Below are 23,435 nucleotides of genomic sequence, written 5' to 3'. Positions count from 1 at the left end.
TTACCACTGATTATTAGAAATGATCCATTTTATTTAAACTAAAAAAAAAAAATTAAGTTTCTATTCTTCAGTTTTGGGCCAAGGAATATGCTTGGCAAAACAAAAAAAGCAGTTAAAGGCCACAGAGCTTAGTGATTTTTCAGGAAAAAAAAGTCTCAATTCAGGAAGGGGCCAAATTTTGGAAGCTTGACAGAATAAAGATGAAAAAAACTCCTTCAAAAAGAAAATGTCAGTTAATTGGTAGAATTTTGGTAGTAACAAGAATTTTAATTGATCTCCTGGAATTATGACAGGGATGAGTGAAGACATGTGATGCATGGCATAAGAGCTAATGACAAAAGGGTATATTAAGGGGCAGTAATCATATGCTTTTAATACTAAGTAAATGACAATGCTAAATTTAATGCCAATCACATTCAAGGGAGAAAAATCCTTTAGGGTTTTTGGGCTTATCTGATGACTTAGGAAATAGGAAAGAAATCAGACAAAAGTGAAAATGAGCACTGTGTACAGATCATTATAGTCTGAAATTTCTACGAAATGTGATTTTTGTGTATAACCAAGTTTAGGCCGCCCCCCCCCACCAATTTTAAAAGCAGTTTTTCTGTCATAGGAGGGCATGAAATCTAATGTTCACCCTTTAAAACTGCTGGGAGAAATGGCTGCTAATCTCTGTTTCATCACTGTCAGTGAGAGAGGAAGGGTAACTTGTTCTATGCTCTCAAAAGCATGGTTTCCCCAAGACAGACTTTTAATTTTATCAACTTCAGGCTAAAGTAAGTGGGCCCAGAAGAAAAACTATCCAATGAGGGTGTAGAGTCTCTATGAAATACCTGTGCCTTCTAATCCCCAGTTGGTAAAGGCTGTATGTACTTCAATTACCCTACATGTTGAAGCTTAATAAGGCGTAACTTCAGTTACGGTTGGAATATGGGCAAATGTATTCCACATCTGTTCCTTAAAAAAATGTATCTGGCCTCTTCAATAAATTTCAACTGGTTGCGTGGACAGTGTGGAGGCTTTGTTGCAGGAGACACACTCAGGATTCTGAAGCAGCAGCAACTCAAAACATCAGTAATAAAACTTTGGCTTAAAATTAAAAAGGAAGGAAGGAAAAGTCAAACGGGTGCAAGTCGTCTCATGAAAGAGGTATTGTGGACCAAACCCTCAGATGCTGTCCGACATTAGTCTCCCCCGTCTTCACTGCTACCACCTTCATTGTATAGGAGTTATATCATTCTTTTATGGTTAAGTTTCATAAATAATGAGAAAACCATATGTAACAAATACATCATATTTCCCACCCACCCAGCAACCCTCCCCAAAATAAGAAAAGTTACATCAAATTAAAAAGTAGCTTCGTGAATGAAGGTACTGCTCTAAGTTGCACTTTCCCTGCAAGTGCGGCCAGTGCTTTTGCGCTGGGTATGAAGGAAAGGAAAAAATTCTCCACATAAACTGACAAAAAATTTAAAAATCAATGTCCGGTTTCAACCAGTCAAAACCGGGCCAAGCAGAAGCCGAGGTGTCTCGGTACCGTCCCATCAGAGGGTCCTTGCAATGCCTGGTCTTCATCCTGGCAGGTATCTGTGTCCTTGTGATTGTAAACAATCCAGAAGATACTGTGTTTTTGTTCCTTAAAATGTCCTCTGATTGGCAAAATGAAGTAAATATTTGTTTTAAAAATAGAAAATGAAAATTAAATGAGAAGAAAAGAAAAGAAACACAGTGAGCTTGTTTGGAGTCCATAGGATCCGATCTGGAAGAGCTCGGAAAACGTGTTATATGTCTTCTCCTGTTTTCGGCTGGAAAGGTACTAGAGGTTGCGTTGGTCGAGGAAAGAATTGTAGAGTAGGAAAACCAAGGATGTTAATCCAGACTTCAGAGGATTCAAGTGTTAGCTTCATCATCTGTGTCTTCTATCAATACCTTAGTGTCACGAGCCTTGGATCTAGTGGTAATGAAAGGAAAAAAATACTTAGTCCATTACTAAAATACAAACACATCCAAAGTATTAGGTATATTTTCAATCTTACTACCATTAAAAATACATCATAACCAGTCATGGACACTATATACTATACCAGATAGACTGCTCCTAGAGCTTTGTATTCAATTTCAGATATTACTGGAAAAACACTAAGAAACTAGGTTGTAACCAGAGGAAGGAAACAACAATGGTAGGTCATGTGTAATGTGCAATGGAGGGGTTTGGTTTTATGATGTATTTTTTTAACCTCTCAGAGATGCCAATTTTCATCTCTGTAAAGCAGGAATAATGATTCCTTTTTACATAATACTGCTTTTACTTCATGGTGACAGTATGAATATCAAGTGAGAGAATGGATATAAAAAGCATCAGTAAAGCATTAAACAAATACGAAGAATTAAGATGAGGATGACAGAAAAATCACTTGAGGAACACATGAAAAACAAGGAGAGCTGGCCAGCAGATTTAGACTAAAGGAGACACACGACAGCTGTGTTCAAACAGCTGATGAAGTACACACAGAAGAGGGGCTTCCCTGGTGGCCCAGACGGTAAAGAATCCGCCTGCATTGCGGGAGACCTGGGTTCAATCCCTGGTTTGGGAAGATCCCCTGGAAGAGGGCATGGCAACTCACTCCAGTATTGGAGAATCTCCATGGACAGAGGAGTGTGGTGGGCTGCAGTCTATGGGGTCAAAAAGAGTTGGACACGACTGAGTGAGTTTGCACAGCACACATGAGAGAGAATACTAAGTCACGTTAGAAAGCCCACCCAGGATCAACTGGTTGAAGTTATACTGAAGCATGTTTCAGCATAAGCTATCTGCCACAGTAACTAGCCAACAATAAAATCAGGTGCCTTGCATAGTTATAAACTTCACTATCACTGATGACTGTCAATCAAAATAAGATAATCAACTATTCAGGATTCCATAAAAGAGATTCTTGCACAGGATGAAAAATGGAGTATTAGATAAAGTCAAAATATTCTGCAACTCATGAGCTCCATGAGGTAAAGTAGGCATTATTATTACTCGACAGAGGTAGAAATAGACATTAAAAATGTTAAGGATGTGTTAAATGGCTGCAAGAGTCTCAAACTTAGCATTCAGTCTCCAATCTTATTTTAGATTCGCTGCTCTCTTCCTCTGCACAAAACCTGCTCCATCGTTCTAAATGTCTTCCTCTGGAGGCAATCTAATATGCTGGTGTTTTTCCACTGAACATCTGAAACTGAACATAAACATCTACTGCTTCCTTGTTTTTGAGGCAGAAAGAGTGTATGTCTGCACTGCCCTCTGCTGGTGACTAGCAAGGATTCAACTTTCAAATTTAGGAGCTCAGTGGGATGACCATCTATTGCACTGTCTTCCAGTCTTTTGTGGACCTTACCTTGCTAACTCTACCAGCCTTCGCATCCCCTCCTCTTGCTTCTTCAAACTCTGCTTCCTGCTCTATGTAATGGTATCATGCTTTGGTTTGATGTTCTTCCTACTGACCTCCCTGACCATTCTTTTCCTATCCCTTTTGTTCTTTTTTTTTCTCTTGCTTGTGCTTGTTCCCCAAGACAGTTCCTTGCTCTGCTTTTCTCTACCTTCTCTTCTTCGGAGAAGTTACAAATTCTATCTGAAGCTCAGGCAATTTCTCTTCTGCTCCCTGTGGGTTATTACCATCTCTAATTTTTTTTTTAAACTTCCTTTAAAATGCTTCCTTGTTTTCCTTTTTGTCCTACTGTAAGTGCCCTAATCCAAGTCTTTAATGTTCCATACTGAAGACTACTGCAATGGTCTTTTAGTTGATCCGGCCTTCAGTTTTCCCTTTCCCAATGTATGTTGCACAGTGCCATTAAAACTTATGAATATATTACTTTCATAACATTCTATGAAAAAATTCTCTGTGACTTCTTTCTGCCTACAAGATAAAGTTGAATTTCAGCCTTTTACAATCACACTTCATTCAGCTAAATGTTGTTACTATTTTTTACGAGCTCTAGTCACATGGCTTTTCTTTCCATCCCTCATTTCCACCTTTATGTCTTTACTGTGCCTCTAGCCTATCCAAACACTCCCTTATCCTTCAGAAAACTGCCCTGTCCCTTCTTTTATTCCAATCCTTTGCGATATCGACTGTCTCTAAATTTCAAATGCGACCACATATACCCTGCACTTAGAGGGTACAGCTATTCTCCAAACAACTTTTAGGAATATACAAAGTCAATGACCGATAAAAATATTGCTGTAGGTATTCACTAAGAAAGTAAAAATAATAATAGCTTATACTTATTGAGCTCTTTCTGTGAGGAAAGTGGTGTAAATTCCAAGTCATAACAAACAATCTACCTAGCCACCTTCTGAGCAGGGACCATACTAATCCCAATTTCCAGATGAGCAATAATATAGAGAAATTAAGTGATTTGGCCAAGATAACACAGATGTCAAATGGCAGAACCAGGGCTCTTAAAATTTCTAACTTGAAAATGATTTTTATAGAAGATATACTTAAGAGTCAAATAAAATATTCTCCAGTAAGTTTTCCCCAGTGTACTTTTAATGCCAAATCAGTAGGAATTAATTAATGCATTAACATACTAATGATATTTTACACTATGTGTCCATTAAGACATTCTATACATAGGTTGTGAAAAATGATTGAACACCAGCAATTTCATCACGTTCAACATGACTGCTTTTCAACTTAAATGTTGTTGTTTAGTCGCTAAGTCATGTCCAGACTCTCTTGCAACCCCATGGACTGTAGCTTGCCAGGCTCCTCTGTCCGTCGGATTTCTCAAGGCAAGAATACTATTTCCTTCTCCAAACTTAAATGTTACCCAGTACTAAAACCTGAAGGGAATTCATCTCACAGAAGTGGCAGCCATACGTACTGAGAAGCGAGGCGAGGCCGGCGCAGGGATACGCTCTGGCTGTACTTCCACGGTCGATTCTTCTGGCGGTTCCGTACCCCATCCTCCTGGTCCATCATCTGCTCTAGGAGCGTCTGATCATCGGCATTCAGAGGGGCCACAGAGATGTCCCGCACAGCACGGAATTCACCACAGTTATTCAGATGTTCATTCTCCAGGCGGAAGAAGTTCCACACAAATCGCCTTAGCAAAATGGGGTAGGAGTAAGGGAATTACTTATAAAATTTGAATATACTACTACTATCACCTGTAGACCTCCAAATACATCAACTTTCCACTCATGGAAATAAACACACACACACACACACAAAGGAATTAAGGACTAGAATATTAAAATAGAAAAAGGTGGTGTGTGTGTTGGGGGGAATGGGACAAAAATGGAATAGGCAAAGGAAAGGGACTCATGGAACACAGGTTCAGAGCACTCATTCTTTCACTTTATTGAACAGATATTTATTGAATACCTACAGTATGACAGGAAAAGCCACAGTATGACAGAGACAAAGCCTATGCCTGTCTAAGTGTAGTTTCTAATAACAGAGACAGATATTAAGCAAATAAACAATTAGTTAACAGTATGTGCTCTGAAAAAAGTAAAGTAGAGCAAGGGTACAGAACACGCTTCTTTGAAGCGATGACACCTAGCAGAAATCTGAGTGATGTAAGGAAGCAAGTCAGGTAAAATTCTAAAGAAAAGGGTCCGAGGCAGAGGAAACAGCAGATACAAAAGGGGTAGAGGAAACAGCAAGTACAAAAGGTCCCATGCTGGAGAGGACTTTGGTGTGTTAAAGCAGCAGCAATGTCAGTAGGGCTGGAATGGAACAGGAAGGTTAAAATGGCAGGAAATGAAGATGGAGAGGTAGAAAAGGGCCTGATCCACAGACAGCCTTAAAAGCTGCAGTACAGAGTTTAGACTTATAGTGCGACAGAAAACAAGGAGTTCCGAGCTGGAGAATAATATGATTTAAGATCAATCCATCTGCTGCACTGTGAAGAGATCAAAGACAGCTGAAGGGAGATCAATCAGAAGATGCTGTAGTAGTCCAGGAAAGAGATGACAGAGACTTAGATTCAGGTGGGGATAACAGAGGTGATGAGAAGCAAACAGACAGGATTTATTTATGGAGATGAGGCTTACCGGACATGGGATGTGGGTGGTCTCAGGTTTTTGTTTTCAGTGAATGGTGACACCATTTACTAGAGATCTGAGTTGTTTCTATTGCCATTAGATACCCAAGAGGAAAATTCAGTAGCTAGATGGATATGAGTTTGCAGTTAAAAGGAGAGACTGGGACTATAGACAGCCTAAGAACAGAATTTCAGGTCATGGGCTTAGGAATAAGTGGAGGAGAGGAGTAAAGAGGACCAAACCCTAGAAGCACACCAACATTCACAACTCGGGAAGAGAAAAAAGAACCAGTAAACAAACTGAGATGAAACAGACCATGAAACAGAAGAGAGTAGTTCCTGAGAAATCAAATGAAGAGCTTTGCTGAGAGGTAAAGTCAGATAAAAGAACCACTGGATTTAGATAGAGGATAAAGAGGCAATATGATCTAACAGCACAGATTCTGGGAGACTGTCTAGATTCAGATCAGGGATCTGCTACTTACTAAGTGTAACAGCCTTGGATGATTCACTTAACTTATGCTTCATCAGTAAATGAGACAGTAACAGTACTTACCTGACAAGATTGTGGTAAGGATTCACTAAGTTAGTACATGTAAAGTGCTTGGAACAGTGCCAGGTACACAGAAGACAACACATTAGTGTTTGCTGCTGTTATTAATTATTAACAAAAGCAATTTAGTTTGAGTACTGGGGAAAAGGATGAGATGAATTAAAGGGAGAATGGGGAAGGAGTCAGAGAGCAGAGATAGCAAGAAAAGTTATCTCTTGAAGAGTTTTGCTGTAAAAGAGAGCACAGAAATGGGCAGTAGTTGCAGGAAGAAAAAAGATTCAAAGGATCTTTTCTGCTTCTGCTTTAAATGGGTGACATAACATCTGATTCTATAAACCAAATAATTTTTTAAAAAGAAAAAATCAAGAATAAAAAAAGTAATTGAGCTACCTCTTTTTTTTTTTTTACTAGGAAAAAAAGTAAAGAAGCATACATGGAAGAGAAAGAAGTAAATGGGGGGAGGCAGTGGTGATGGAGAATTTCAATGACATTTCTATTCGGAATTATTTTAAAATTTCCACTGCAATTTCAACTTAACCCATGGATTATTTATATATAGGCTGCTAAATTTCTGAATGTTTGTGAATTTTCAGGTTATCTTTTGTGATTTTATTCTAACATTTGTTAAGACTTCCTTTATACAGCCCAACACATGGTTAATTTTGGTGAATGTTCCATGTGTATTTAAAAGCATTTGTATTTAGTAGCTAGGTTGTATACAATGCTCTACATATGTCAATTAGGTCAAGTTGGTTAATTGATTACTTGTTTTCTTAAAATTTTATTTATTTTGGTCTGTGCTGGGTCTTCATATCTGCGTGGGCGTTTCTCTAGTTGTGGCAAGCAGGGGCTACTCTCGAGTTGCGGTGTGCAGGCTTCTTGTTGCTGTGCTTTTCCTGTTGCAGAGCACGGGCTCTAAGGTTCAGAGGCTTCAGGAACTGTGGCACGTGGGCTCAGCAGTTGCGGTCTGCAGGCTCTAGAGCACAGGCCCGATAGCTGTAGTGCACAGGTTTAGCTGCTTCGTGGCATAAGGGATCTTCCTGGATCAGGGATAGAACTCGTGTTTCCTGCATTGGCAGGTGAAGTCTATACCAACTGAGGCACCAGGAAGCTGTTGCTTGTTTACTTGATTACTTGTTTATACTGAGAAAAGTATGCTAACATTTTCCTCTAAAATTATAAATTTATCTACTTTTACTTTCTAGCAATGTCAACTTTCATTTTACTATTTTCAAGCTATATATTAGGTGCATAAAAATTTGAATTGGCTATCACAGATGAATCTCAAAGTCTTTTGTTTTGGCAAATTTCTTTAGTGCAAAATCAGCTTTCGTGTTCTGCTTATCATGGGGTACCTGCCTTCACTTAAGAGTTTGGGCTATCGTGTCAGATCACTGATGTTTTTAGGAAGATTAAAAAAATATTTTATCTGGCATTTTCATTGTTTCTACTGAGAAGGTGGGCTAAATAACCCAGGTTGCTAAACTGCAAAATATGATTCTCAAAAGATTTTAATTCTAATTTCTGTTCTAAGACTTTTTACGTCCCTGTTTCTACTCACAACCCTTCCAATGGAGCTCAATTATTTTTTTTTAATTTAAAAACTTATTAAGTATAACACACATTCAGAGAAGTGAACAAGTATGATGGGCACAGCATAATGAATTTTAGCAAATTGAACCCACTGTGTAATCAACACACATTTCAAGAAACAGAACATTACTGCACCTTACTCCCCACTCAAGGAGGTTCTCTTGGTGTCACTTCCACTCACTGTCCCACAAGGGCAAATGCTATTTTGACTTCTAATACCACAGATAAATTTAGCCTGCTTTTGAACTTCATAAATTTGAACTCATACAGGGACATATTCTTTTGTAGCTGACTTCTTTTGCTTAGTACTTTGCTTTGTGAGGTCCATTCCTGTTTTTGTATTTAGTCTTCTGTTCTCATTACCGAATAGATTTCCATGTGTGTAAATACCACAATTTATCTGTCTGCTCTAATACTGCTAGGCCCTTGGGTAGTCTCCACTTTGGTCTGCTGCAAATAATATTATTGTGAACATTCTTGTATGTGGATCTTTGTGGCCTTAGGTCAGCATTTCTGTTTGCTATATACCCAGGAGTTCATGCAAAGCTTTGGTAGATACTGACAGAGTTTTCCAAAGTGGCTATTGTACTAGTTTCCTCCAACTTGCAGTGTTTGTAAATTCCAATTGTTCTATATCCTTATCAATACTTGGTGTGTCTATAGTTTTCATTTTAGCATTTACAGGTGAGTAGCTGTATCTCAAAAGTAGGTTTAAGTTGCATTTTCCTGGTGACTAATCATGTAAAGAACATTTCCATATGTTCATTAGTCATTTGGATATTCAAATGGAGTCCAATTCTTAAAAAAAGCTTCTAAAAAAGTCATCATCAGCGTAACTTTGTAAGAATTAATCTCTTAGTCCTTCAGTCAGAATTTTCCAACATTGAGGCAGATGAGAAGTCTGAGAAAAGTTGGAAATTTTAAGCTTTTCAGGTATAAGTTTTTAATAAAATCTAATTTATAAGTATTGAGTAACATTTTAGGTAGAAAAAAAAATCTCTGATAAACTTTATAGTAGTCTGCTTACCGGAAAACCTCAAGGGGAGCAAAGACAGTAGCAATGATGTCCCCAGAATGAGGCAATGAAGTCATGGAGGTAATTGAGATCTGGATAGTCCAGGCAAAGCGCAGGATCACGTCCTCTATGATGGCACTGTAATAGTAGGCCTGAGGGATAATAAGCAAATTGAGTAAACTGACCATCGTGTTTCTTACAAATAAGCACAGTAAACAAGTCACACATCATACTGACAAGCGTGAGTAAAAGAAGTAAAGAGTTCTATATTTTAAAACACTTCACCAATTTAGTTTTTTTTCACAGATAGGACAATATTCAAAATGAAGTTTTACTGAATTTCAGTGATCCTTTAACAAATATATTAATACTTCATTCCCATATTGTATACTAGGCTCTCTTCTAGACCCCAGAAATACAAACCAGATGAGATCCTCGAGCTGACTGAGATGACATTCTAAAATGTATGTGATACACTAATGGCTCAATAGTTCAAATTAGAAAATATGAGATTTACTAACTTTGTTATTTGCACTTTTATTCTCAAATTGCCTTACCCTTCATTTGAAAAAAGTTTTTCCTTCTTTTTTGATGTCAGAAAATAACATGAAGCTTGGATTTCACAAACAATTAAATTAAAGGGATGTCCCATTTCCACATGGGGAAGACAAGCACTTAACTAATTCTTTCAGTTTTAGCTATACAAAGTCTTAAGCACAAAAACTGCCAACTGACTGGAACTATAATTCATGGATTTTCTATTCATCTCAGGATATCCAGCTCTTTAATCAGTCATGTTAGAAGGCTACTAAACAAAAGAAACAGCAGTCCTCTTCTTGTCCTATTCTCTAGAGGCAAACATCTTCAAATTTTGAGCATTTATCTTCCACATTTCTAAATAATGTGTGTATATTGCTATATCTTGATTAATCAATTTTAGACATTATTCACTGCTTACTATGATTAATTTTATGAAGATTTTTAAAAACACAGTAACATATCTCTCTGTCCCTTTCCCCAGCTATTCAATACAGCGCTAATGTAATTTTTGGATAAATCCACATGCAGTGAAATCATTATTAGGTGTCTTGATGAAAAGCTGCAATTTTGTATGCCTTTAATAGCCAATCAAGCTGATCCACAGTTGACTGATGTGGGAGCTGATGTTACCAAAAATTAAAAGTCTTTTGGGAGGAATACACTTAACTTGAGGTCAAGAGATACAGAAAAGTTAAGTTTTAATATGGAGATAACATAAATGCTTCCTGGACCTGGGTATGGTGCTCAACAGTATGTACTGTTAATGCCAAGGAACTTACTGAAGTTCATATAGCTGTGTTCTTAATTTTTAAATGAAGACCCACTGAACTTCACATATAGCTTCTTCCCTTTTTTAGCACAATAAATTTAACTCTAATATTTGCCCTTTTAAAGCTGAGAGGGGTATGGTGATCTTCTAGGACATTTTTCTTATATATTTGTAAAGCCTAATGTACAAAAGCATATTATGACCCTAAAAGTGGGTCATAAAAATATGTAATAACAAAGAAAGTGGAAGATTCTATTAACTAATTTTATTACATAGAAATAAAAAAGTTAGTACTTAAAGGATGAACAGATTAACATTTATATAAAGATATAAATAGTTTATCAAAGCAATCATCATAATAAGATAGAAATGCATTACATCTCTCAGTAAGGCAAGAACAGTACAAGGAGGAAAGGCACATGCATTTGGTGAACAAAAGGCCATCTTTTCTTGAACACATGTCTCTGTCTGACTTGTGCTTAATATTACTTTTTTAAATTTTCTTTTCAAATGAGACTTAAAAATCACTGTCAATGAACATCTCCGTTTCTGCCTTCATTTGTTTAGATGAAGTTACACTAACATATCATTCATCATATTCAGTCTATCATTTATTTTCAATCCTTACACTTGAAAACAGCCTTCCCTAAGTACCAATCACATATTACACAGTCACAGATTTTTCAAAGTGCAGTTCTGAAGTATTGATGACATTTTGACATAGTAAAAAATATTAGTGGCACAATTTTAGGATTGGGAAAGGATCAAGAGATAATCTAGTATAACACCCTACTTTATAGAATACACTGCAGTCTGATTGTCTGAAGTTATATAGCTCATTAATGACAGAGCTGGGGTTAGAATTTACTTATAAGGATTCCCAATTCATTGTTTAATTTCTTTCAATATCTGAGTAAAGATACTTTTGGTCTTTTGACTTTTTAATTCAGTCCTTCTCATCCTTTCATTCATAATTTAGATAAGGTGCTCAAATGATTCTCAAGTAATTATCCATGTATTTCTGGATCAAATCGAAACTTTAAGAAAACTGACTGAAATAAATGACAAGAAAAGCCTTCTTGATGTACCCAAGCAAAGTCAGGCACACCTCTTTCCTTTGTGCTTACAGCACTGCTCATTCAGTCAAGTATTTATTTATTCATTCATTCATTCATTCCACAAACACTGTATACTGTATGCCTGGGACTATGCTGGATAGTAAGGGATATAGATACCTAAATAGGTAATTAAAATGCAATGTGATAACTGCCATAATTGGAAGTTTGTATAGTGTAAAATGGGACTAGGACGATTGGTTAATTATGCTTGGAGAAATAAGAAAGGCTTCTTAGAGAAAGGAACAAACTAACTTTTAAAAAGAAGGAACAAGGGACTTTCGTGGCAGTCCAATGGTTAAGACTTTGAGCTTCAATACAGGGGACATGGGTTTGATCTCTGGCTGGAGAACTAAGATCCCACATGCTATGTAGCGTGACCAAAAATAAATAAACAATTTTAAAAATAAATAAGCAGCTTGATGTAGAATGCTAAAAAAATAAAATAAATTAAAAATAAAAAGAAGGAACAAGAATTTGCAAGGTAAACTAAGGAGAAAGAGGGCATTTGAGACATAAGGTATGGTATAGTCGCTAAGTTGTGCCTGACTCTTTCACAACCCCATATACTGTAGCCAATTCCATGGACTGCAGCCCACCAGGCTTCTCCCTAAGTCTCATGAGACATAGGGAACTGCATGTTAAAAAACAAATCATAAATGATATTTAACTATTTATTCCTCTATTCTAGTCTTTATTACATTATATTGCAGTCTGTTTACTTATCTATTTAGAACATAGATTATAGCCTCCTTGAGAACCAGAATTTTACTTTATTTCCTACAGCACCCAGAATACAGTTAACATCTGGTACATTTTTACTGACTGAATGGATTAGCATTTTTTGGTAATTATTTTAAGTAGGCTGGTATTGGGTATATATTGTAATATACCTGAGTGTTCTGTTTTTGTGTTTTTTTCTTTTTTAAAAATAAATACAAGCACTCTTTGTACATACTTTTTGGGGGTATACAATCTCTTCCCGGAGGAAGGTGTTTTCTCCTGCATTCTTATCAAAAAGACCCCAGTCCATCTTCAGATCCCAGATGAGGGTATAACAGGAACTGATGACACAGAAGACGATCCACAGATAAAAGAACACCATGGTGTCTGAGTGACGTTGTTCTGAAGAAAGAAAAGGGAAAGAGAAAATCACTACATTCGAGTAAAATTCTTCATTAAGTAAAGCTAATTAAGAAACAGATTCTTCCTCCAGCTCCATAAATAGATTTTAAGTAAATCTCCTTAGTAGGATCCCCATCTAAAAACAGTTAAGTAATAAATCTGATTTATCTGAAATTCAAAATAATTATCAAACATTCAACAAATATACAAAATTTATACAAAAGTGCATTTACAATTTAGAGGCTCAACGCTGAAAACATAATATTTCAAGTAACTGTGATGGAGGTTTAGAATATTACAAAAGTTGTCATTTTAATTTTTGCCATCAGGTGGCAGCTTTGGGTCAAAGATTTAAAAAAAAAAATGTATGAAACACCATTAACAAGGGATGTGCTGCTTTTACTGTGAGGAATTCTTGGATTGTTTTTACTTTAGAACAACATTTCCTTCCTATACTTAGATCTTATCAATACTTATTGTGAAAACAGGTAATTTGAATTCTAGATAAAATGCTAGAAAGCAACAATTGATAAGGAATGTATCTTTAACATATATGAAAGCAAATTTCTCTCAAACCACAAAGCAAAGCATGCTATTTTTGCTCCTTTTGGATTTTATTTAATGATGAAGTGAAAGTCACTCGGTCATGTCTGATTCATCACAACCCCATGGACTATACAATTCCATGGAATTCTCCAGAGGATCTTCCCAACCCAGGGATTGAACTGAGATCTCCCTCATTGCGGGCGGATTCTTTACCAGCTGAGCCACCAGGGAAGCCCAAGAATACTGACGTGGGTCCAGGGGATCTTCCCAACCCAGGAATCGAACAGGGGTCTCCTGCATTGCAGGTAGATTCTTTACCAACTGAGCTATGAGGGTTTTAAGCTGACAGACAACACTATAAAGTGCACTAAATCAGAATAACACACAACGTTATCTTTTTCACTCTTAAGTGCTCTGTATATTCTCCAATGAAACTCTTCTTTGATAAGTCTTAAAGTTACCATGATGTTATTTCTATTTTCTGGCTATAAGGCATCGGTATATAATTACTACTAAATGGTCTTCAATCATCAGGAAAAAAAAAAAGGTGTCATCTAATTCAAAAAAAGTTTAAATTTCAATTAGTTTCCCAAAGGATTAGAAATTAAAGGCTGTATCATGCATTATCCATAATCCTTCCTATTAAAATAAACAAGTGCTAGAAATTCCCTGGTGGTCTAGTGATTAGGACTTGGTGCTTTCATTGCCGGGGCCTGGGTTCAATCTCTAGTCAGGGAACTAAGATCCCACAAGCCTCACAGAACGGCCAAGCAAGCAAACAAACAAAAAGTTCTTATTAATCATTTTATATATTAAGGTGTTAAGTACAGTATTATTCAAAGGTGCCCTTTAAACATCTATAATCTATTTAGTTGAAACGGCCATTTGTTATCAATGATAACTGGAGCTCAAAATAAAATAAGCAATGTACTATGAGAACATCAAGGAGAAATGGGATTGTTTCCAAAAGTACGAAATAAGAGGAAGCAGCATTTGAGTTATTTCTGGAAGGATAAATAAATAGTGTTGCAAAAGTCAGGCAGATGAGGCAAGGCTATTCAAGGCTAAAAGAAACTAATGAAAAGGCATGAGGGTGGGAAAGTGCAAGGCATGTTTTGAGAAGCTTCAAGTAATCTAAGTCTAGTGTGGGTGAAACAGAAGATGTGGGGGAGTGGGTATGCTTTGAAATGAGGCTGGAAGACATTCTGGGTCTGACTGTGGAATGCTTTCTTGTGCCTTAGGATTAGATCCATATTTCAGAAAAAATACCTGAATGTCAGGCTGCTTTCATCAGAACTACTTAGTTGGTTAAAAAAAGATACAGGTATCTCTGAGCTCCAGTGTGTTGTTAGCAACAGTTTGTACCAGCTTTACGAGTTGATTAATAAATTTTCAAAAACTTTGCAAACTGGTTGTTAAACACAGTTATTTTAAGTTAAATTACATAAACTTATAATCTGCTATATTAAAAACAAAGGCAATGAAAACTCAGATTCATCACTTCCTAATTATTTTACTAAAATTTGATATTATTTGTTCTTTTAGGTTATATATGTTTATTGTATCTATATAATGGAAATACTATACATGATCTCCCAACATTCCACGTAAATCGTTTTAGTAGCTTGAAATTGGCTATGGTGGCAGTCTGTATTTACACCATGGAAATCAGCAAACACTGCAAATCAGTGCCCCATCCCCATTCCTGGAGGAGAGCTACTATTTAAACATGCCAGGACACCACATTCTTCTCCTGGAAAGTCAGTGGTAGGGAACAGAAATACAAGTTTTTAAAATGGCCCATAGCTGATTCTAATGAACAGTCAAATTTGGATATAAACACATTTTAAGGTTTAAACTATTTCTACAAAACTGTCCTCCATCAAAAGCAAATTGGGTTAATATTTGTTCTGTAACATGGTGCTATACAAAATATCAATTTAAAAGATTTAACATAATACTTACTTACTACATAGGTTTAGTCATATATGTTCTGACATACCTGTTCACTTCATTCTATATACAGACATAGAGTCTAGCTGAGTAATATTTTCAATAATTAGCATCATGGTTGCATAAAAAAAATCTGTAACTCATCTACTAAGGTTTGTAAAGCATAAAGCAAATTTAGCAATGTAATACAATTCATTCATCATACTTTCAAAATCAGAGCAACAGAGAAAAAGACAGAAAAAGGAATTAATAATGAAACTAAAAATAATGTGCTAATTTTCTGTTATTTCTTCTAGCTTTTAAATACAAGTTCTGTCTTTAGAATATGGGCTTCACTGGTAGCTCAGACAGTAAACAATCTTCCTGCAACATGGGAGACCTGGGTTTGAGATCTTGGTTTGATCCCTGGTTCAGGAAGAACCCCTGGAGAAGGAAATGGCTACCCACTCCAGAATTCCTGCCTGGAAAATTAAATGGACAGTGGAACCTAGCAGGCTACAGTCCATGGGCTCGCAAAGAGTCAGACACGACTAAGTGACTAACATTTTCACTTTTCACTTATCCATCTTTAGAATTTAATTCTTAAAATGGGACAATGGGCTAAATTGCGTTCCTTTAAGCCCATATTATTTCTATGAAGTTTCTATGAAACATACATAAGGACTCACTGACTTAAAAAATATTTTAATACTGTATTTTAGAATAAGTAATTTTTATCTTATGAACTTCTTCAAACAATGATTAACATGTACCTGGTCTACAAATGCTATATTTTTGGTCTCTTTTTAATTATCACCCTTACTTGATCTTTCCCATCTCCTAAATGAGGAGTGCGTCTCCCTGAAATTATCTGCCTTCATTGGTATTCAGGGATTGTATCAGGAAGATATTATCACTTTAGGCAAGCAATTACATCTAATTCTCTGTTGGCTAACTCTGGTAGCCCACTTTAGTAATGCTCAGAATCACAGAAAATCAAGTCATTGGTATTCCACCCTAAGCTTCTATTACACACCTGCCATATTGGAAGCATAATTAATACGAGACATGTGGATGGTAATGGTATCTACTGAATCTAAAACAAATAAGCTTCTTAGAGTTTTGTACTTATTAGGCTTCACAGGAAGAATAAAGCAAAAGAGTATATTAGGAAAACTGCTAGGAGAGAAAACAGGAAAAATCACATATGGACATCATCCTGAGCAATATTTCATGAAGGATACATTAAATATGGGCTTCCCTCATGGCTCAGATGGCAAAGACCTGCAATAAGACCTGAGTTCAATCCTTGGGTTGGGAAGATCCCCTGGAAAAGGGAATTCTCCAGCATTATTGCCTGGAGAATTCCACAGACAGAGGAGCCTGGCGGGCTACAGTCCATGCGGTCTAAAGAATCAGCCAGCATGTTAAATATGGAAAATGTGGCACTGTATGTAAAGTGAATAAGTGTTCTTTCAACCAAAACCTTTCTACTCTGGTAATAGCTTACTAGTTTTTAATCTGAAATTAAACAAGGAAACAAAACAGACTGGGGACACTGTTTTCAAAGCCCAAACCTATATAGGTAAGCTGAGTTATGAGTTTGGCATCTAGCGAATTCCTAGTTCTATTCCTATTACCTAAAAACATCAAAGCACTGAATTATGAGACTAACATGGTTCTCTGAAAATTAGTGGATCTAGAAACTTCTGTGATCTTTAAACACATTTCAGTTAATATCTGAGGTCACATGTGTTATACCTCCTTAGGTGGTTATTAATGTATCCTAGAATAGCCAAGACAGACATTATATTCCCATTTTAAAGTTAAGAAAGCGGAAGTTCAGTGAGATAGTCAGTAAGTGGAAAGATAGGTGGGTTTGATGTTAGAAGATTTGGGTGTGAATCCAGACTCTACCTCTTTTCAACTCTGTGATGACAGAAAACTCATAATCTTAAAATGACAGACAAAATGGAAATCACTAGGCCTAAGGATAAATAAGGAAGCTAGTAATAGGAATCCTAATCAAAGGAAGTTATTTTTTACTAGACAGCACCATTTCTCTAAGACCATCTCAACTCAAAAAAAAGCTCCATAAACTATCAAGAAATATTAAAAATATTTCCAATGTATCTGGAAAGCAGAATTTAAAAACTATGCATATATTACTATTTCATACTGCATATAACATTATGTTAATTGAAAAAGACAGAGGTAGCTATCCCCGATGAAGAAAGTAAGATTATTAAGGGGATTCATTTTTAACTTTATGTATTATTTTGTTTTTTTACAGTGATATATACATATCCATGTTTTACTTGTATAATTAAACTAAAAGAAAAAGGAAGAAAGTGGGCTAAAGAAAAGTTACTAATAGGGTGTTGATATTTTATAAATGATTTAAAGAAGTGATTAATGTTGTTATATTGTTTTTATAAAGGACACAGGAATTCATTTACTCATTCAACAAATGTTTACTGAGTGTCTCCTACTATAAGCTGTGTTTTATATACATATATTAGATCAGCTGCAAAGAAAAATTGTTGTCTGCTGGGTAACCAAGTATATTTTTAGAGAATAGAAATATACTGGAGAATTATTAAGGGTTAAGTGTGAACAAGGAGAGATGTAAAATGAACAAAAGCACAGTGTGTAAGTGTAACTGCAGAACTGTGTATACAGAGGGAATCAACAGGTTAAGACTTGCAGGCGGGTAAACAGCCAGGAAAGGCTTCCTGGGGGAAGTGCTACTTGAGTTGAGTCTTGAAAGTTAAGTCTTGAGTTAATCAGGTTTGTGAGGCAGAGAGCCATATCAAAGAGTAGAAATAATTCATTCAACAAATGAACATCTGCTTACTAAATGCCAGGTATTATTCTAGACACCATGTACACAGTTATGAATCTAATTCACCAGTGGACAAATTTCTTACCCAAAGAAGTTTACTACTTACTTGGGGTAGACAATTATCAGATACACAAATAAACAAGATGATTTTGGATAGTGAAAAGTGCCATGAACAGAACATGGTGACATGTGTGATTTTGGTGGAATTCCTTTAGATAGATAGTGTATAAGCAGAGAAGATCTCTAAGTTGATATCTGGGTAGTAAAAAGGAGCCAGCTACATGAAAAGCTGGAGGAAGAGTTACATACATAATATTACATCTTCTAGTAATCATATTTTAAAAGCTAAAAAGAAACAGGTAAAAGTAATTTTAATAATATATTTAATATAACTAAAATGTTATTTTAATGCATAATCAATAATAATATATATAATTCTTATGGACATCTTTTACACTATTTTCCATACAAAGTCTACAAAATTCAGGTTGTATTTCACATGTAAAACATATACCAATTTGACGAGGCACATCTCAAGTGTTCAACAGCTCCATGTAGCTAGTAGCTACATTACTGAATAATGCAGTGCTAGATACTATAATCAATAACCTCAGATAAGCAGATGACACCACCCTCATGGCAGAAAGTGAAGAGGAACTAAAAAGCCTCTTGATGAAATTGCAAGAGGAGAGTGAAAAAGTTGGCTTAAAGCTCAACATTCAGAAAATGAAGATGATGGCATCCGGTCCCATCACTTCATGGGAAATAGATGGGGAAACAGTGGAAACAGTATCAGACTTTATTTTTGGGGGGCTCCAAAATCACTGCAGATGGTGACTGCAGCCATGAAATTATAAGATGCTTACTCTTTGGAAGGAAAGTTATGACCAACCTAGACAGCATATTCAAAAGCAGAGACATTACTTTGCCAACAAAGGTCCATCTAGTCAAGGCTATGGTTTTTCCTGTGGTCATGTATGGATGTGAGAGTTGGACTGTGAAGAAAGCTGAGCACCAAAGAATTGATGCTTTTGAACTGTGGCACTGGAGAAGACTCCTGAGAGTCCCTTGGAATGCAAGGAGATCCAACCAGTCCATTCTGAAGGAGATCAGCCTTGGCTGTTCTTTGGAAGGAATGATGCTAAAGCTGAAACTCCAGTACTTTGGCCACCTCATGCGAAGAGCTGACTCATTGGAAAAGACTCTGATGCTGGGAGGGATTGGGGGCAGGAGGAGAAGGGGACGACAGAGGATGAGATGGCATCACCGACTCGATGGATGTGTTTGAGTGAACTCCAGGAGTTGGTGATGGACAGGGAGGCCTGGTGTGCTTTGATTCATGGGGTCGCAAAGAGTCAGACACGACTGAGCGACTAAACTGAACTGAACTGAGATACTATAAAGGAGATGACTATGAGGAGTGAAGATTGGAAGTGGTGTATTAATGAAAAGGCTCTTGTGATAGTTCAGTAAGAAAAGATAAGGACTAGAATTGAGTGCAAATAGAAGGTATAGAGAGGTCAGGCAAAAACTGAGAAATATTTAGGAACTAAAATTGTCAGAATTTGGTGAAGTGTGAGGATGAGAAGAAGGGTAGAGTCAAGGATGACTCTTAGCTGTTGTTGTTTTTTCCCTCTTTTTTTGGCCATGCTGCAAGGCATGTGGGATCTTGGTTCCCCAATCAGGGATCAAATCTGTGGCCCCTGCAGTGGAAGAGCAATGTCTTAACCACTGGACCACAGGGACATCCCAAAGGAGGACTCCTAGTTTTTAACCTGGCTGACTGGGTGGGACAGTGCCAAGAACTGAGGTAGAAAACACTGGTGAGTGCGGTGCTAAAGAAACCTTAGGGAATAAAAATGTTTAGTTTTGGAATACTGACTCTGAGATACCTATGAGACATCAAGGTGGAAGATGGCCAGAAAACAACTGGAAATAAAAATAAACAAACTTGAGATACATATTGGGGAGTCATATACATGTAGCCACTGATTGAAACCATTTCGGAAGCACCAAAATAATACAAGCCTCTTCTGTGAAAAGGGCAATGACAGAAACAGAAACAGAAGTCTTCTATCTGTATTGCATTTGGCAAAACTTGGTTGAGTTTATTCTCCCTGTGTTTCTTTATACCAAAGATCTGAAGGGATGAGAGTTCTTTCAAATGTTACAGACCTTCTCCTAGCTCTTTCAAAATAAATTTTAATTCTTTATTTGTAAACATTTCAAGGTTCATAAATGTGTTCAAGTTATTATTATTATATAAAGTCATTATGACTATCAGAATAGAGACAATAAGGAAAGGCAGAGTACTGTTTTCAGAGGTAGGCATGAGAAAAGGAAACAGACTGGACCAGATGGCTTACTGAGATAAGGAAAGTCTTTTTAGGGTGAGAGACTGTTGAGCATATATATAGGTTGAAGGAAAAGAGCCAGTGATGATGAAAAGATTGAAGACTTAGGAAAGAAAACGGGTGACTGCTGGAGCAAGATCCTGAAAGAGATATGAGGAAATAAGGTCAGGGCACTAAGGTGGGAAACCTTGTTCCCAAGTCTGGGAAAAATATGATGAGAATAGGTTTGGATTAAAAAATTATGTATATAGGTAGAAGACAGCTGAAGGAAAATGACCTGTTAGGTTCAATTTTTTCAGGGTAGTAGGAGACAAAGGCAAGAATACTGGAGTGGGTTGCCATTTCTGTCTCCAGGGGATCTTCCCGACCCAGGGATCGAACTCAGGTCTCCTGAATTGCAGGCAAACGCTTTAACCTCTGAGCCACCAGGGAAGCCCAGGAGACAAAGGTAGTCTGCGAAAGTAAACAGGGAAAGACTGGGTTGGAGGATTTGAGAAAAGGAATGAGCTAAATACTTTGTGCTTATACTGTCTTCTATTACTATATAAACCCATTTTGGGGGCTTCCCCAGTGGCTCAGTGGTAAAGAATCTGGCTGCAGTGCAGGAGCCGCAGGAGACACAAGTTTGATCCCTGGGTCAGGAAGATGTCTTGGAGGAGGGCCTGGCAATCCACTCCAGTCTTGCCTGGAGAATCCCATGGACAGAGGAGCCTGGCAGGCTACAGTCCATAGGGTCGCAAACAGTTGGACACGACTGAAGTGACTTAGCATGCACACACGCAAATGTAGTTTTTCTCTCTTTCCTACAAGACTATACCCTACTATTTTTAAAAGAATTTAAAATGCAGTGAATTGTATATGTATTTTCCATTAAATTGTAATGTCTTTTAGGGAAAGATCTCATGTCAGCATTTTTTCAGGGCCTATGTACTCCACTTCACACAGCAGAAACTCAACATTTGCCAAGTTGAATTGAGGGCAAGCACTGTGTTTTAATTACTCATTTTTAAACTTTCTGCACAATGCCTTACATTCCAACAAATATTTGGGGAAGGCAAATGGTTCCTGGCAGCCTACACATACAATGTGTCTCTAAAAACTTGTATATGCTGAATATGAAAAAGTCAAGTAACAGATGTACATCTTGTATGAGGATTTAGTTTCCTAAGAACTAAAAATAAAAAAATAAAACCCTTTATTGTATCTTGTCTTTTAGACATACTATTTAATGACATCATTTCCAGCATCTTACAGACATTTTTCCTTTTTACTCTTTATAACAAAACACAGATAATCTCTTCAAAACCAACGTGTTAGCACTGACACTTAAAAGTTGCTGCTTTCAGCATGCCTAATGATTTCCATCTTTGCTTTAGTTATGTTAAATGAGACATTTCCTTTTTAATAAGGAAGTATACCATCATATAGAATTTCTATTCATTTTAATAAAAATATATAAAATATCCAGCTTTCAATTGAAAATCACTAGTCATATCAAGAACAAGGAAGATAACAAATTGAAGGAAAAAAGTCAATCAGTAGATGCCAAAAATGAGATGAGATGTGCTGGAATTATTCAATGAAAATGCTTTAATGAACAATTAAATAAATAAATACTTGAAACAATGAAAAAATTAAAAGCCTCACCAAGGAAATACCTAGTCTCAGCAAACAGAAGACATAACAGCAGAGTAGAGAAGATAGAGGAAAGAGTCTGCAAACTGGAAAACAGAAGAATAGAAACTACCAACCTTAAACACTGGAAAGAAAATAAGACTTAAAAAAAGAAGAAAAGAGAAGAGGTTCAGGACCCATGGAACCATAAAAAATGATCTAGCATTTGTGTCATCAGAGCCCAGAAGGAAAGAATACAGAGGGGCTGAAAAAATACTTAAAGAAAGAATGGCTGAAAACTCCTCAAACTTTTGGTAAGAGACTCAAAGCTACAGATTCAAGAAGTTGAGCAACCTCAAATAAAATAAACCTAAAGCCAAGGTACATTATAATTAAACTTCTCAAAACTAAAAGTAAAGAAATGATAACCACAAGAAGACTATCAAATAAAGCAGATTTCAGAGCAAAGAAAATTAGTGGAAACAGATAGGACCATTATATAAGCATAACAGAATAAATGCACCAAGAAGATGTAGCAAGCCTCACTGATTGTGTCTACGCCATGTGTGAAGCAAAAATGGACAGAACTGAATGGGAAAAAAAAGATAAATCTACAATTACAGTTAGAGATTTCAACTCTCCTCATCAACAACTAATGCAACAAGTAGACAGAAAATAAGCAAGGATACAGAACTCAGCAACATCATTTGTTTAATAGGATCTAATAAACATTCCACCCTACAACAGCAGAACAGAGATTCTTTTCAATTGCCCAATGAACATACAGCAAGATCTGCCACAAAAGTCAATGGTTAAAAAAAGCAATTTAAATACTTGGAAACTAAACAACACACTACTAAATAATTTATGGATCAAAGAAAAGTCTCAAGGGATATTTAAAGAATACACTGAACTAAACGAAAATATATCAAAATTTGGGAGATGTGGCTAAAGCAGTGCTGAGGGGAAAATGCATAGCATCATACATATAATTATACATACTACTGCATATATTAGAAAACAGAAAAAATAACAAATCAATAATCTAAGAACCCACCTCAAGAACCTAGAAAAAGAAAAGCAAAATAAATCCAAAGCAAGTAGAAGGAAGGAAATAATAAACACAGAAATCAATGAAACTGACAAGGAAAATAGAAAATAATCAATGAAAAAGCTGATTCCTTGAAAAGATCAATTAATAGCTGACAAAGCGAGTAAACACAAATTAACAACATCAGAAATAAAACAGGGGATTATCATTACCAACTCTGAAGACATCAAAAAGATAAGGGAATATTATATTGAACTCTACCCCCATAAATTTCAACAACTTAGATGACATGGACCAAATTCTTTAAAAAACAAAGAAACTGAATTTCTAATTTAATAACTGCC

General features: G+C 36.5%; 1 protein-coding gene across 2 annotated transcripts in view; it reads right to left on the bottom strand.

Moving 5' to 3' along the window:
* Positions 1-1,820: 1,820 nt before the first annotated feature.
* The window catches only part of XPR1 (xenotropic and polytropic retrovirus receptor 1), a 200,908-nt gene continuing 179,293 nt past the window's right edge, over positions 1,821-23,435 (bottom strand). For both annotated transcript variants that reach the window (XM_068985691.1, XM_068985692.1), the window contains 4 exons: positions 12,583-12,749; positions 9,213-9,352; positions 4,873-5,094; positions 1,821-1,951 (listed from right to left, as the gene is read on the bottom strand). In XM_068985691.1, coding sequence (XP_068841792.1) covers positions 1,891-1,951; positions 4,873-5,094; positions 9,213-9,352; positions 12,583-12,749 — 590 coding nt within the window. In that variant the 3' untranslated portion in view covers positions 1,821-1,890. The remainder of the gene's footprint in view (positions 1,952-4,872; positions 5,095-9,212; positions 9,353-12,582; positions 12,750-23,435) is intronic.

This window comes from Capricornis sumatraensis, chromosome 14 (assembly GCF_032405125.1).
Source record: "Capricornis sumatraensis isolate serow.1 chromosome 14, serow.2, whole genome shotgun sequence".
NCBI classification, from domain to species: domain Eukaryota; kingdom Metazoa; phylum Chordata; class Mammalia; order Artiodactyla; family Bovidae; genus Capricornis; species Capricornis sumatraensis.
This window is presented reverse-complemented; position numbering and strand designations above follow the sequence as displayed.